This window comes from Chrysochloris asiatica, unplaced genomic scaffold (assembly GCF_000296735.1).
Source record: "Chrysochloris asiatica unplaced genomic scaffold, ChrAsi1.0 scaffold00083, whole genome shotgun sequence".
NCBI classification, from domain to species: domain Eukaryota; kingdom Metazoa; phylum Chordata; class Mammalia; order Afrosoricida; family Chrysochloridae; genus Chrysochloris; species Chrysochloris asiatica.
The window spans coordinates 2,759,565-2,773,110 of NW_006408601.1; the positions used below are offsets into that span (position 1 = coordinate 2,759,565).

Here is a 13,546-nt window from a genome sequence, read left to right on the forward strand (position 1 = left end):
TGTGTGTATATATATGTATATGTATTTTTTTTTTTAGCTAAAGCCTCTGAAAATAGAAAGCATATAGGAAGACCTGAATTAATTCAGTGCATTGTTGTTTTCTTTATGTTGAAAACCAGGCACTCCTGCTAAATATGAGAAAGAGAAATGGATGGGTGGGGGGTAATCGGTTTTTTGTTTTTTTTTAATACAAATACATTTTTTGGTAGGGGTCGGAGAAAAAGGGAGTTATAAATAATTATTAAAACAAAAATTAATCCCTTAAGAATAATTTAAAAATTATAAGTGTAGAAAAGGTATCCATTATCCATACTTCTTTCTACTTGAATTTTATAGATTAAAAGTAGATAAGTTGGATCTCTTTATATGTTTCAGTACTTTGATCTTTTTCTTTGCAGACCAAGGAACATCATGGTGTACAATTGTACAACAGGCAGCACTAATCCTTTCCACTGGGGTGAAGTTGGTATGATTTTATTTGTGTTTTTGAATGATAGAATAAATCTTAAAGAGCTTAAATTGTCCACTGAGTTTATTTGGTAGAATAGTTCATGAAAGTTTAAGGCTACGGAATTACCAATTTGTTCTTATTTTAATTGCCATCTTGGAATAGGTACCTATACCTATAGTGCCTTATGGTTCTTAGTTGTTTTTCACAAATTTAAAATATCCTATATATTTCACCCCATCCTTTTTTTGACACTTGCTTTTTTTCTATATGCAACAAAACTTGTAAATACCTTTGGAACGGAAGCAATACTTTTTTCCTCCCTCATGGGAACCACCAGGCCTGATGTTGTGTGATAGACAGTATCATTTCCAATATCAGAATAGTATATCATAAAAGAGAGCAAGTAGACCCCCAAGTATGTTAATTAATGAAAGCATTAAGAATACATTATGTATTCTTAATGATATATTATGTAAGGATATTTTTAATTACTTTTATTAATCTTATATAAATTTACAAATTCATAGTATGATATGATATGTTATTAAAAAATAGTAATAGCATAACTTAAAGCCGATTGAAATGAGTAATTTTTAAATTGTTACATCATTCTGTCCTAGTATTTTAAAATTTCTGTTTCAATTTAAAGATTGACCTTTAGAGCATATAAGCAAAAATTTAAATTTAGGGTAATTCTGATATTCTAATATTAAGGTAATGAATTGAATTAGTATTGTTTTAAAAACATTTGAAGTACTTTTTTGATAACCTTTAATGCATTATAAAGTTAAATGCAAAGCAAGCTGATCATATTTTTTAGTGAATACCTCAGTATATAGTTCTATGATAATGTTAACATGAATGATATTAGGTTTGATTGACACTGCATAATCTAAATAAATTATAGCAAAAGTTAATTTTGGGTTGTTTTAAGCTTGTTGGTATATGTTAATTTGAGGAACTTAATCATTCATAAGCAAAGGATGATGATTTTCCTTTTCTTTTTAAAGTTAAGTACAGTAATAAGAATCTGGAAAGAGGAACAGAAAGAAAGAAGCTATCGTGAGAGGTGAAATATAGAAAGTGACATTGTAAATTGGCATAGGTAAAACATTAAAAGGATTTTAAGCGTGAATATTAGCAAAAATTCCATGAACTTCTCAGGTCATTTGTATTTGAAATTCCCAAATAGTGGCAGTTCGAAAATCACTTGAGTTAAGTAGTGTAATATCCATATTCTTTTAGCTACTGTTGAGAATAGAAAAGTTTTGTTTTGTTTCTTTATAAATGAGACAACTCTGACATCTTTAATAAATATTTTGCGTTCTAAAACATGATTATTTTTCCCAAAACTTCATTACATGGTTATTATCAAAGCTGTTACACAACTTTTCTTCCTCAGAATACCATGTAATTTCCACTTTCAAGAGGAATCCTCTCGAACAGGCCTTCAGACGGCCCAATGTAAATCTAACCTCCAATCACCTTTTATATCATTACTGGATTGCTGTAAGCCATAAGGCCCCAGCATTCCTGTATGATATCTACCTCAGGATGACTGGAAGAAGCCCAAGGTAATGGTGCCTAGCTCTGTCTTTTCTGTTCCTCTGACTGTTAAACAACCCATACTTACACTAAAATGCCTATTAACTTTGTATTTGTTTATGTTTATGATAAGGCTTAATGGCCTTTTATGAATGAGAAGATTCTTGAATTTAAGACTTTATCAGAAAAGAAAATATAGTCTTGTAAGTCACTCTAATGTGTTCTAAAGTTTGGATGATAAATTATTGTCGTCAATTTGAGGTCTAATTTTCATTTTTTTTCCCTTTTTTGTAAATAACAACATTCAAAATGCTTTGATGCTTATTTTTCCTACAGGAGTTTATATAAATCATTTCTTCAAGATGAATCCTTTAAACCAAGTATTAAGGCACCCCAATATTAAGTTTTATTCCAACAACCTATTGCTTCATTATTGGAAGGGTGTCACACATACAGTACCTGCATTATTGCTCGATCTTGCACTCAGGTTGACAGGTCAGAAACCGTGGTAAGAAGAATAGCAGTATTAAATACACTACGTTTTGGTAAGGTGGTGGAAGCTTGCTGGAGAGACGAAAAGTCACTAGCATGAGCTTTACCTTTAGAATTACTAACCTAATAAATCACAATCACAATCAGGATATCAGGACATTTCTTAAGAATTGGAGATAGAGACCCTGTGTATCTCATTTTGTTTGGCTGTTGATATTCCAAAATCCTGTAAGGTGGAAATGTCCAGCATCAAGGTTGTCATTGTTATTATAAGCTGAAATTGAGCCCTTTTCCTCTCCCCCTTTAAAACCTAGGGGTGAGTTTTTAGGGGACTAAGGGTAAATACTTTTTTTTAATATATAAATGGATGGTGCAGTTTTATATGAAAAAAGTGACACAGGATGCTTCTAGAAAATCAATTAAAATATATTAGCTGCCCATTCAGCTTATAATACGGTAATTACAATTTTAACTAATTATCCAGATTGAGAATTGCATAGTTAAAAAAATGGAAAGCTTTCTATATTCTTATAGTTGTTTTAGCCTTTCTTCCTTCTTTTTCTTTTTCTTTTTATGAAACCCCACAAAATTTTAAATAATGCTCTTCTACTGTCTTTACCTCATGATATACTGAAATGCATTATAAAAACTTTTTTTTTTTTTAACTGCATTGGCATTACAGTGGAGCCTTTGATTGGAGAGTTCAGGATTTGAGTATTTATGTATAAAGAAGATGTTGATTCCAGAACTTCCATCAACTGCTCCAAATATAAACGTGAGCTATCTGCCAGTTTTAGTATATCAGGATCTCAGTTAATTATAGGGATTTTCTATGAATTCAGTTATCTATGGTTTTCCTAATTCTGTATGTTAAAAATTGAAATATGTGAGATATAGTGAATTGAACCACTTGAAAATAGGTAAAGAAATACTGGAAAAAGGAACCAAATTCATCAAAATGATTTTTTAAGTTTTTCTGGAGAGATCTACAAAATGTAGTCTTTGTCATTTATTGATAGTAATTTCTTATTATTAGAAGGCAGGTGTAAATTTATGCCTGGTGACAGTGTATGCTTTCTTGTATTAACAGAGTTGTTAGAATTTAGGGCAGTGAAGTAAAAGCTGAGTCAAAAAAGTAAAACTTAAATTTAAAGCTTCAACTTTTAAAATGTCTGACAGTGCTTTACAGAGAAAAGGGCTTAGTAAACTTAAAATAAATAAATAAAAAATGAGGGAATAGCCAAAGTTCTCAAATTATTCAGAGTAAGATGTTGCTGGGAAACTAGTCATCTCAAATAGTGGCTTAAACAAGCAACAGTCAATTGTGTTTTTTCCAATTTTTTTATTTTCTCAGGGTCAGGAATTTAGCATGGACTTAGTTAAGCAGTGCTTTCTTGGAGTCCTAGTTTGGTGCTGAAGGATAAGCATTGGACTGCTAGCTGCATGGTCAGCAGTTCAAACTCACCAACAGCTCCTTGAACTATACAGGGTCGCTGTGGGTCAGAGCAGACTCAGTGGCACTTAACAACAACAAAAGATCTTGGATCTTATATCTATCAGATGGAGGAGAGAGCTGAAAAAGAGAGACAAACTGAAGCAGCCACGGAAGAGGGCTGGACAAGTAGCATGATCACTTCATGTAGTCTCACAATCTCTCCATATAGTGTCTTTGCATACACTAATAGCAGCTTGAGAAGAACTGGACTGGTTGGTTATGTGGTGTTTGAAGATTTCAAAGGAAGTATTTCAGCAAGAAAGGTGGAAGCTACATTACCTTTTCTGACTTAGCTTTGGAAATTATGCAACATCACTTCCACCTAATTCTTTTAGTCACAAGTGAGTTTTAAGTCCTGCCGTATTCTAGACTCCATCTCTTAGTGGAACAGTGGTCAAGGTCATGTTGTAAATGAGTAAGTGAGCAGTCTAGTCATTTTTGGAAAGTCCAGTTTGCTATAATTAGCCCTCTAGTCTGAAAAATTTGTTTTCCTCCCTATGGAAAATATGCTTACTCCTTTTTCCCAAAGGATTTTATAGCATTTAAAATCTGGTCCAGTTGTGAGTGAGACACTTTAGGTGTAGTTTTGTGGGTCTGGCTACTCAGTTAAAGACATAGGTTGTATACCACCACCATGCACCCAACACACACAGTGGGGAGACAAGCATAGGATAGTAAACTTTAGACAGTCTTGTTGAAAAGAGAAAATGAGAGGTACTGTCACTGGCACATAGCTGTTCTGAAATCCATCAAGGTTCATATAGAAAGTTTCTTCATTAGGGCTCAGTCCTAAGATTTGGGAGTACTGTGAGGTTCTTTGCTCTCTGGGTCATTTTTCCTTTTCCAAAAGAAATGGTCTTTGTTGACATTAAATTATTTTACCCTGTTTCCAGAAGCCCATGAAAGGTTGGGAGTTCAGAGCAGCAAACTTCTCTGCAGAGCCCTATAGTAATTATTTCAGGTTTTGTGGGCCATATGGTTTATCTTATAACTATTCAGCTGTGCTACTATAGTGGGAATGTAGCCAGAGACTGTCTGAATAAACAGCTTGGCTACTACAGTACAACTTTACGTACAAAAACAGGCAGCAGACTGGACTTGGCTTGCATACCCTGGTTTGTTGAATCCTGATCCAGTGGCCTCTTATCATTTTGTCCAATCACTGACCCTTTAAGTGCAAATTGATATAATTCTTTTTCACAATTGTGTGGGTTTTTTATATATCCGTTTAAAAACATTTTGCTCCATTATGTTAAAACCATTCAGATCTCTTTGAGATACAACCTTCATAATCTTAGGTCTCATATTAGGTTGCTGTGGGACTATATCCTTTAGACAATAGGGTTTTAATGTGATGTATCTCCATAAGAAAAGCACTGGACTATGGTTCGAGCCTGCTAGTCGTTCCTTGGGAAAAAGATGAGGCTTTCTGCTCCCGTGAAGATTTAAAGCCTCAAATGCTATACAGGGTCTCTATGAGTTGCAACCTACTACTCTAAGGCGTTTCACAACAATCACAATCCTTAAAATACGAAAAGAGCCTTTTGTCTGTTTGAAAGATGCTACATAGGTAGGCACTCCTTTAGATTTTTCTGAGGTCTTTAACAAAGGCTTTTACAGCCCCACCTAGGATTTGATTTCTGCTGAGAAGCCATTTCTTAAAGGAATTCTTGGCAGGCATTTTACATTTTATCCAAATTTCACTCTAACTGAAATACTGTATTTTTTAGATCATCTCCCTTTTTTCTCATTTTACTGTGGAAAGTCAGGTGGCACCTTCAACACTGGCTTAAAATCTTACGCAGATCATCAAGTTTATTGGTTACAATTTCTGTCATCTATGATAACACAGTCAACAATTATGTTAAAATTTCTATCAAAATAATGGTCTTTTTTCTTCCAACAGTTTTGTCCTCATTTTTCTTTAAGTCCTCACCTGTAGCTTCTTCAAAGCTCTTTAGGCGTCCATTAACATTCTCTTCATGGTCCTTCCAGATTTCATTAGCAATCTCCCCAAGGTCCTTCCATATGTTCTCGACTCCCTGATATTAACATCATTACCACATACATGTTTGAGGTTTTTTATTATATCCCTAGCTTATTACCAATACTAAGACCTGCCCTTGTTATTGTTGCTACATAGCAACTTAGTGGCTTAAAGCAATTTTTAAAAAATTTATTTGTGTGTGGGTCAGACGTTTTAGAAGGCCTTGGCTAGATGGTTCTGGCTTAGAGTCTTTCAAAGGGTTCTGTCAGAGAGTGGAGCCAAATATAATGTGGAAATAGGCAGGGATAAAGAGGGGCAGAGCTGCTGGGGTGGCCAGGCGTCTTTTTTTCTCTGCCTGTAGTCTCAGCCTCTCCATGTGGTCTCTCCACATGGACCAGTTTGGGCTTCCTACAGCATGGCAACCTCAGGGGGAGTCGGACAACATACGTGGCAACTGAAGCCTTCAAGGGTGAGTATTGCAGTGAGCAAGGCAGAGAGCTTACTTCCACTTCATTTTATTGGTTACAAATGGCCTTCACCTCTTGATGGGGAGATGTTTACATTAAAATTATAGATGAGTATGTAGGATAGGAGATACTATTGCAACGATCTTTGTAAATTGAAAGCTGCCACAAATAGGAAATAGCAACTAAAGAATCATTTTAGTTGAGTTCTCCCCTCATACCAGCTTTCAGAGTGTCAAAGCATGATTAATTCTTGACCTCTGGGAGCTTACAATTTAAAACCAACAAAGGACATGCAGGTTTTCCATTTTGGCCATTTTGTAAATGTTAGCCCCAAAGTTTAAAATGTTTATCTTTTAAAAATTTGTGTAGCTGTTTACTGAGCAAGGCACTAGAGTTTATACTATATATTGGGATCCGTAATGTAGTTGTTGTTGTTGTTGTTGTTAGATGCCATCGAGTCGGCACCAACTCATAGTGACCCTATGCACAGCAGAACGAAACAATGTCTGATCCTGGGCCAAGCTCACTGCTGTTGCCACACTTGAGTCCGTCGATGCTGCCACCTGGCCAATCCATCTCTTTGGGAGTCTTCCTCTTTTTCTCTGACCCTCCATCTTACCAAGCATGATATTATTCTGTAGCGACTGTTCCTCCTGACAATATGTCCAAAGTATGAGAGACGAAGTTTGGACATCTTGGCCTCTAAGGAGCACTCTGGCTACACTTCTTCCAAAACAGATGTATTGGTTCTTTTGGCAGCCCATGGCACTTTTAGTATTCTCCTCCAACACCATAATTCAAAGGCATCCAATTCTTCTACGATCTTCCTTATTCACTGTCCAGCTTTTGCATGCTTTTATGAGGTTATTGAAAATACCATGGTTTGGGTAAGGCGCACCTTAGTCCTCAAGCTGACATCTTTGCTCTTCAATACTTTAAAAAGTTCCTATGCAGCAGATTTGCCTAATGTAATACGTCGTCTGATCTTTTAACTGCTGCTTCCATGAATGTTGATAGTTGATCAAAGAAGAATGAAGTCTGTGACAACTTCAATCTTTTCTCCATTGATAAGATTGCTGTTTATTGGTCCAGTGGTGAGGACTTTTGTATTCTTGACATTGAGATGTAATCCATATCGAAGTCTGTGCTCTTTGATCTTCATCAGTAAATGTTTTAAGTCCTCTTCACTTTCAGCAAGCAAGGTTGTGTCATCTGCATATCGCAGGTGGTTAATGAGTCTTCCTCCAAGCCTGATGCCACGTTTTTCTTCATAGAACCCAGCTTCTCATATTATTTGCTCAGCATACAGGTTGAGTAAGTATGGTGAAAGAACACAACCTTGTTGCACACCTTTCTTAAATTTAAAATGTTCAGTGTTCTCATGCGCTGTTCGAACAACTGCTTCTTAGACCAGGTACAGATTCCTCATGAGTACAATTAAGTGTTCTTGAATACTCATACTTCTCAATGTTGTCCATAGCTTGTCATGATCCTTTGCGTAGTCTATAAAGCATAGGTAAACATCTTTCTGATATTCTCTGCTTTCAGCCAAGATCCATCGGACATCAGCAATGATATCGCTCGTTCCACGTCCTCTTCTGAATCCAGCTTAAACCTCTGGAAGTTCTTTGTCAGTGTATGATTGTAGCTGTTTCTGTATTACCTTTAGCAAAACTTTACTCGCTTGAGATATTGAAGAGATTGTCCGATGATTTCCGCGTTCCATTGGATCACCTCTCTTTGGAATGGGCACAAATATGGATCTCTTTCAATCAGTTAGCCAGATAGTTGTCTTCCAAATTTCTTGGCAGAGATGAATGAGTGCCTCCTGTGCCGTCTAACTTTCTTAAAAGCTATCAATTTTGATTGCATCAATTCCTGGTGCCTTGTTCTTTGCCAATTCCTTCAATGCACCTTGGACTTCCTCTCTAAGTATCATTAGCTCTTGATCATATGCTACCTCTTGAAACGGTTGAACATTAACCATTTCCTTTTGGTACAGTGACTCTGGGTATTCCTTCCATCTTTTCTTGATGCTTTCTGCATCATTCAATAATTTGCCCAGAGAATCTTTCCATAATGAAAGTCAAGGCTTGAATTTTTTCTTCAGTTCCCCCAGCTTGAGAAATGCTGACCATATTCTTCCTTTTTGGTTTTCTGATTACAGATCTTTGCACATTTTATTATAATATTTGGCTTTATCTTTTCGAGCTGATCTTTGAAGTTTCCTGCTCAGTTCTTGGACCTCCTCATTTCTTCCATTGCTTTAGCATCTCTACGCTGGAGAACAAGTTTCAGAGTCTCTTCTGACATCCATTTTGACCTTTTCCTTCTTTCTTGTCTTCTTAGTGACTTTTTCCTCCCTTCACGTATGATGTTCTTGATGTCATCCCACAACTCTTCTGGTCTTCGGTCTTTAGTGTTTACTGTATCAAGTCTGTTCTTCAGATGATCTCTAAATTCAGGTGGGATGTATTCGAGATCATATTGTGACTCTCGTGGACTTGTTTTCATTTTCAGTTTGAATTTGCATATGAGTAATTGATGGTCTGTTCCACAGTCTGCCCCTGGCCTTGTTTTCACTGATGATATGGAGCTTTTCCATCGTCTCATTCCACAGATGTAATCAATTTGATTTCTATGTGTTCCATCTGGTGAGCTCCATGTGTATAGTCATCTCGTATGCTGTCTAAAGAAGGTATTTGAAATGAAAAAATCATTGGTTTTGCAGAATTCTATCATGCATTCTCTAGCATCATTTCTATCACCAAGGCCATATTATCCAACTACTAATCCTTTGTCTTTGGCCCCAACCTTTGCATTCCAGTCACCAGTAATGAGCAATACATCTTGATTGCATGTTTGATCAATTTCAGATTGAGAAGTTGGTAGAATTCTGCTATTTCATCCTTACTGGCTTTAGTGGTTGATGCATAAATTTGAATAACAGTGGTATTAACTGGGCTTCCCTGTAGGGGCATGGATATTATACTATCACAGACAGTGTTGTACCTCCTGACTGATCTGGATATGTTCTTTTTGTCATTCCCTGCATAGTAAACCATGTGGTTGTCAGATTCAAAATGGCCAATACCAGTCCATTTCAGCTCACTAATACCTAAGATATCGATGTTGATGCGTTCCATTTCATTTTTGACAACTTCCAATTTACCCAGATTCATACTTCGTTCATTCCATGTTCCGATTTTCAATGGATGTTTACACCTGTTTCTCTTGATTTTGAGTTGTGCCCCATCAGCAAATGAAGGTTGTGTGGGCTTTTCTCCCACTTGCTTAGCTCTATTCACGTCATCATGGTCAGCTCTACTTTGAGGAGGCATCTCTTCCCCAGTCACATTTTGAGTGCGTTCCAACCTGAGGGGCTCATTTTCCGGCACTGTATCTGACAATGTTTCTCTGCTATTCATAAGGTTTTCAGTGACTAAAGATTCGTAATACAGTACCTACTTTTATGTTAAATTAATATCAAGCATGTCATTCATGGTGTCACTTTACTCTTAAAAGTTTCTGAGTGGCAGCTTGATAAACTGTATATCTAAGTACAGCTCAGACACACATCATATGGATTCCTGGTTAATACTTAATGTAGAGTAGAATGCATGATATTGTTACATGTAGAATCAAGGTAAATTACTCATTTTAGCCCTTGAAATACAGTAGACATTTTATCACTGTTATAAACACATCTCAAAAAAATAGCTCTTTGGCCATGTTCTGTGGTTATTAGCATGACTCTGTTCAGCTCAATGTCTCTGAACCTGGTATTTTTCTCATCTGTAGTGCTCAAATAGGAGCCCTGGTGGTGTAGTGGTTAAAGCATTCAATTACTAATCAAAAGGTTGGTGGTTCAAACCCACCAGCTGCTCTGTGGGAGAATGATGTGGCTGTCTGCTTCAGTAAAGATTTACAGCATTAAAAACCCTATGAAACGGTTCTGCTTGGTCCTTACAAGGTTGCTATGAGTCAGAATCGACTTGATGGCAGTTGGGTAGGTTTTGGTTATCAATTGGGGACATTTCTGCCACCCAGGAAACCATTGGCAGTATTTGGTAATGTTTTTAGTTATTAAAACTGAGGAAGGGGTTCTGCTGGCATCTAATGAGAAGAGACCAGCATCTTACCAGCAAGCGTCTTAATAGTTACAGAACAGCCCCCCACAACAAAGTATCATCTGGCCCAAAGTGTCTATAGTGCTGAGGTTGAGAAACGCTGAACTACATGTTCCTTCAGATCTTGCCCTACTTCAAAGGATTGCCATCATTTTTTGGTTATTGCCATAATAAGAAATCAGCAGATACTTGGAATATACATGGCAATGTGATCACAGGGTCTGCTCTTATGGCATACTTGGCAAAGGAGTGATGGTGCAGCACTTAAGTTTCTTTTCATTCTTAATATTATTCAGTGCAGTCCTTTTGTTGCCTGTAAGTCTGTAATTTTTATACACGTATATGGGCTTCTAAAATTTTTTTCCCCTATTGTAATTATTTTTTTAAATGACTGATTCAGTCATTGTTTTAAGGGTAATTCTGTCACTTAAATACATCTTAACTAGGTGAGAACGGTGAGTGAAAAATAATTAGGAAAAAAGCTTTCATGACAGACGTTGGAAAACTGTTAACCAGATATATTTGTGTGTGTGTGCCATTTGAGAGTACTGTATATTAATTTAGTTACAAATCTGTTCAATCTTTTGTTGGTTTTCAGACAAATTGTCTAATTTCTTCCTTTCTAAAAGTAGCATGTCTGTTCCATGCCCCCAAGTACCTTCTTTCTATGTAAACTATATTCAGATCCAAATAGTGTCTTCGGTGTTTGATAATTCTTTTCATGTTTTATGGGGATTTTATTTTAGAATTACTTTATTGCACGAACTACAGTTTTTCTTTACAGTAGTCCGTATTACCTCATATTTCTCACAGTGTTCTCTATTCGGGATTTTTTTCTAAATGTATTGAATGTGTCATCAATTGTGTTACTGTTTTGATTGTCCCCTCATTTCTGATGTTCATCCTTAATTTTGTGGCTTTCTAAACAACATATAACACCTCTTTTTATTGTTGGAATAATAATAGAATTATTTTAAGTATATCTCATAAAATGTTTTTCTTTTTATCTAAAGCTGGGGCTTTTTGGGTGCTTTATTTCAAAATTTCTTTCTTCCCTCTCCTTTTCACAGGTAATTATTTCATTGTAGATGTTACTACTTGGGTCAGTGTTATGATATCAATGACTTACAGTGTGCCATGATGTGTAAACTAACAGATTGAAAGATTAAGGTCCCTGCCCTTTTAAATGAAGCAAACAAGATATTACTGAGCTCCCTTATTTCTGTAAGAATGGATATTGGGGGTCTGTGGGGAGCTGAAATATTGTCTATTTCAGAAAGTTTCAGTATGAGTCATTGAAATCATGACACATCCAGATGATCAAGAGTGGCACCAGTCAGTGCTAAACAAAAATTTATTATTTAAATAAAGTTGACTAAATGGTAAAAGAATATTTCTGTATACTTGGCTTCAGTGCCGCTGAAGGTGGGATTACACACTGTACTATGAATTTACAGAAAAATCTTAGTAAATGCAGCTAAACTAAAATGTAATTTAAAAAACAAAAAGCAAGGGAATATCAATTTCATTTATTTATCCTAATGTCTTATTTAAAATTTGACCTTGTAAAGTATTGAATTTTCTTTGCAAATTAATTTTATATATCAATAGAACTCTACTTAAAGTATATTAAATTCATTTCCTGATACTTCAGTTTTTCTTTTTGGATTCATAAAATGTTACTCTAAGATACAGAAATATTCATAATACCTGCTGGTTTTAAATACTTCTGAATTTTAACATTAATATTCATATTGGTGGTTACTGATACCTTGAGTGGTAGTAGAATTTTTCTCTAATCTATGCAAAATATGAATCTGTCAATTTTTCTTAATAATACAGGATGATGAAAGCAATAACTCGCCTTCACAAAGCTATGGTGCTTCTTGAATATTTCACAAGTAATTCTTGGGTTTGGAATACTGATAATGTCACTATGTTAATGAACCAACTAAACCCTGAAGATAAAAAGGCAAGTGTTTTCTGTTTTATATTAGCAAATAAGCAGCATGCTAATTAGAGAACTATTAGCAGCATGAGAAATAATTGGATCTTTTCTACAGCAATATACAGAAGAAAGTCAGCGATGTATGTATAGTTTCTCATTAAAGTTGCATTTGTAACTGTTGATGAGAACTGAAAGTTGTTTTATCTTAGAATTTGTAGTGGAAGTATTAAAAAGTGGCAAAAGTGTCTTCAAAATTTGACTGAAATGTTGGTTATCTTTCCCTTTAATTATTGGGTTAAAGGACAAATTTGACTTTGGAGGTAGTTTTCCCCAAAACAGTTTTTCTCTGAATTTTGAGAAAACTTCGAAAAATATACTTTATATGCCCTTTACTTTATATCGTTACATATTTCCCTTTGCTAGTTTGGAATTTAAACATGATTAATATGCTTGACTCATAACCAAAAGGTTATAGTGCCTTGGAAGAAAGACCTGGTGATCTGCTGAAAACATCAGCCAGTGAACACAATTCCATTCTGATATATGTGATTCTCCATGAGTCAGTTACTTGGCAACTGCAAGAAAAATGCTTCTTTCCCCTCCCACACATCCCCAAGAAGAATGTGGAGGGGCATTTGACCTCTGACTTCACAAGGGGGAAGGAGAATCAAACTCAACAGTAGCTCAAGGCCAATACCTTGTTGTTGTTGTTGTTAAGTGCCATTGAGTTGGGTCCGACCCATAGCGACCCTGTACAGGGTTTCCAAGGGTGTAAATCTTTACGGGAGTAGAAAGCCTCATCTTTCTCCCTCGGAGCAGCTGGTACTTTCGAACTGCTGACCTTAAGGTTCGCAGCCCGATTCGTAACCACTACGCTACTTGTTGTTAGGCGCCATCAAATCAGCACCTACTCATAGTGACTTATAGCACAATAGAATGAAATATTGCTTGGTCCTGGGCCAACCTCACAATTGTTATCACACTTGAGTCCATTGATGCTGCCACTTTGCCAATCCATCTCGCTGGGGGTC

At 36.0% G+C, this 13,546-nt stretch overlaps 1 protein-coding gene across 1 annotated transcript in view; it reads left to right on the forward strand.

Moving 5' to 3' along the window:
- LOC102820530 (fatty acyl-CoA reductase 1-like) overlaps positions 1-13,546 on the forward strand; it is a 126,234-nt gene that overhangs the window by 87,435 nt on the left and 25,253 nt on the right. Inside the window, exons 9-11 of the mRNA XM_006865775.1 lie at positions 399-466; positions 1,854-2,025; positions 12,410-12,539. Of these exons, the coding sequence (XP_006865837.1) occupies positions 399-466; positions 1,854-2,025; positions 12,410-12,539 (370 nt within the window). The remainder of the gene's footprint in view (positions 1-398; positions 467-1,853; positions 2,026-12,409; positions 12,540-13,546) is intronic.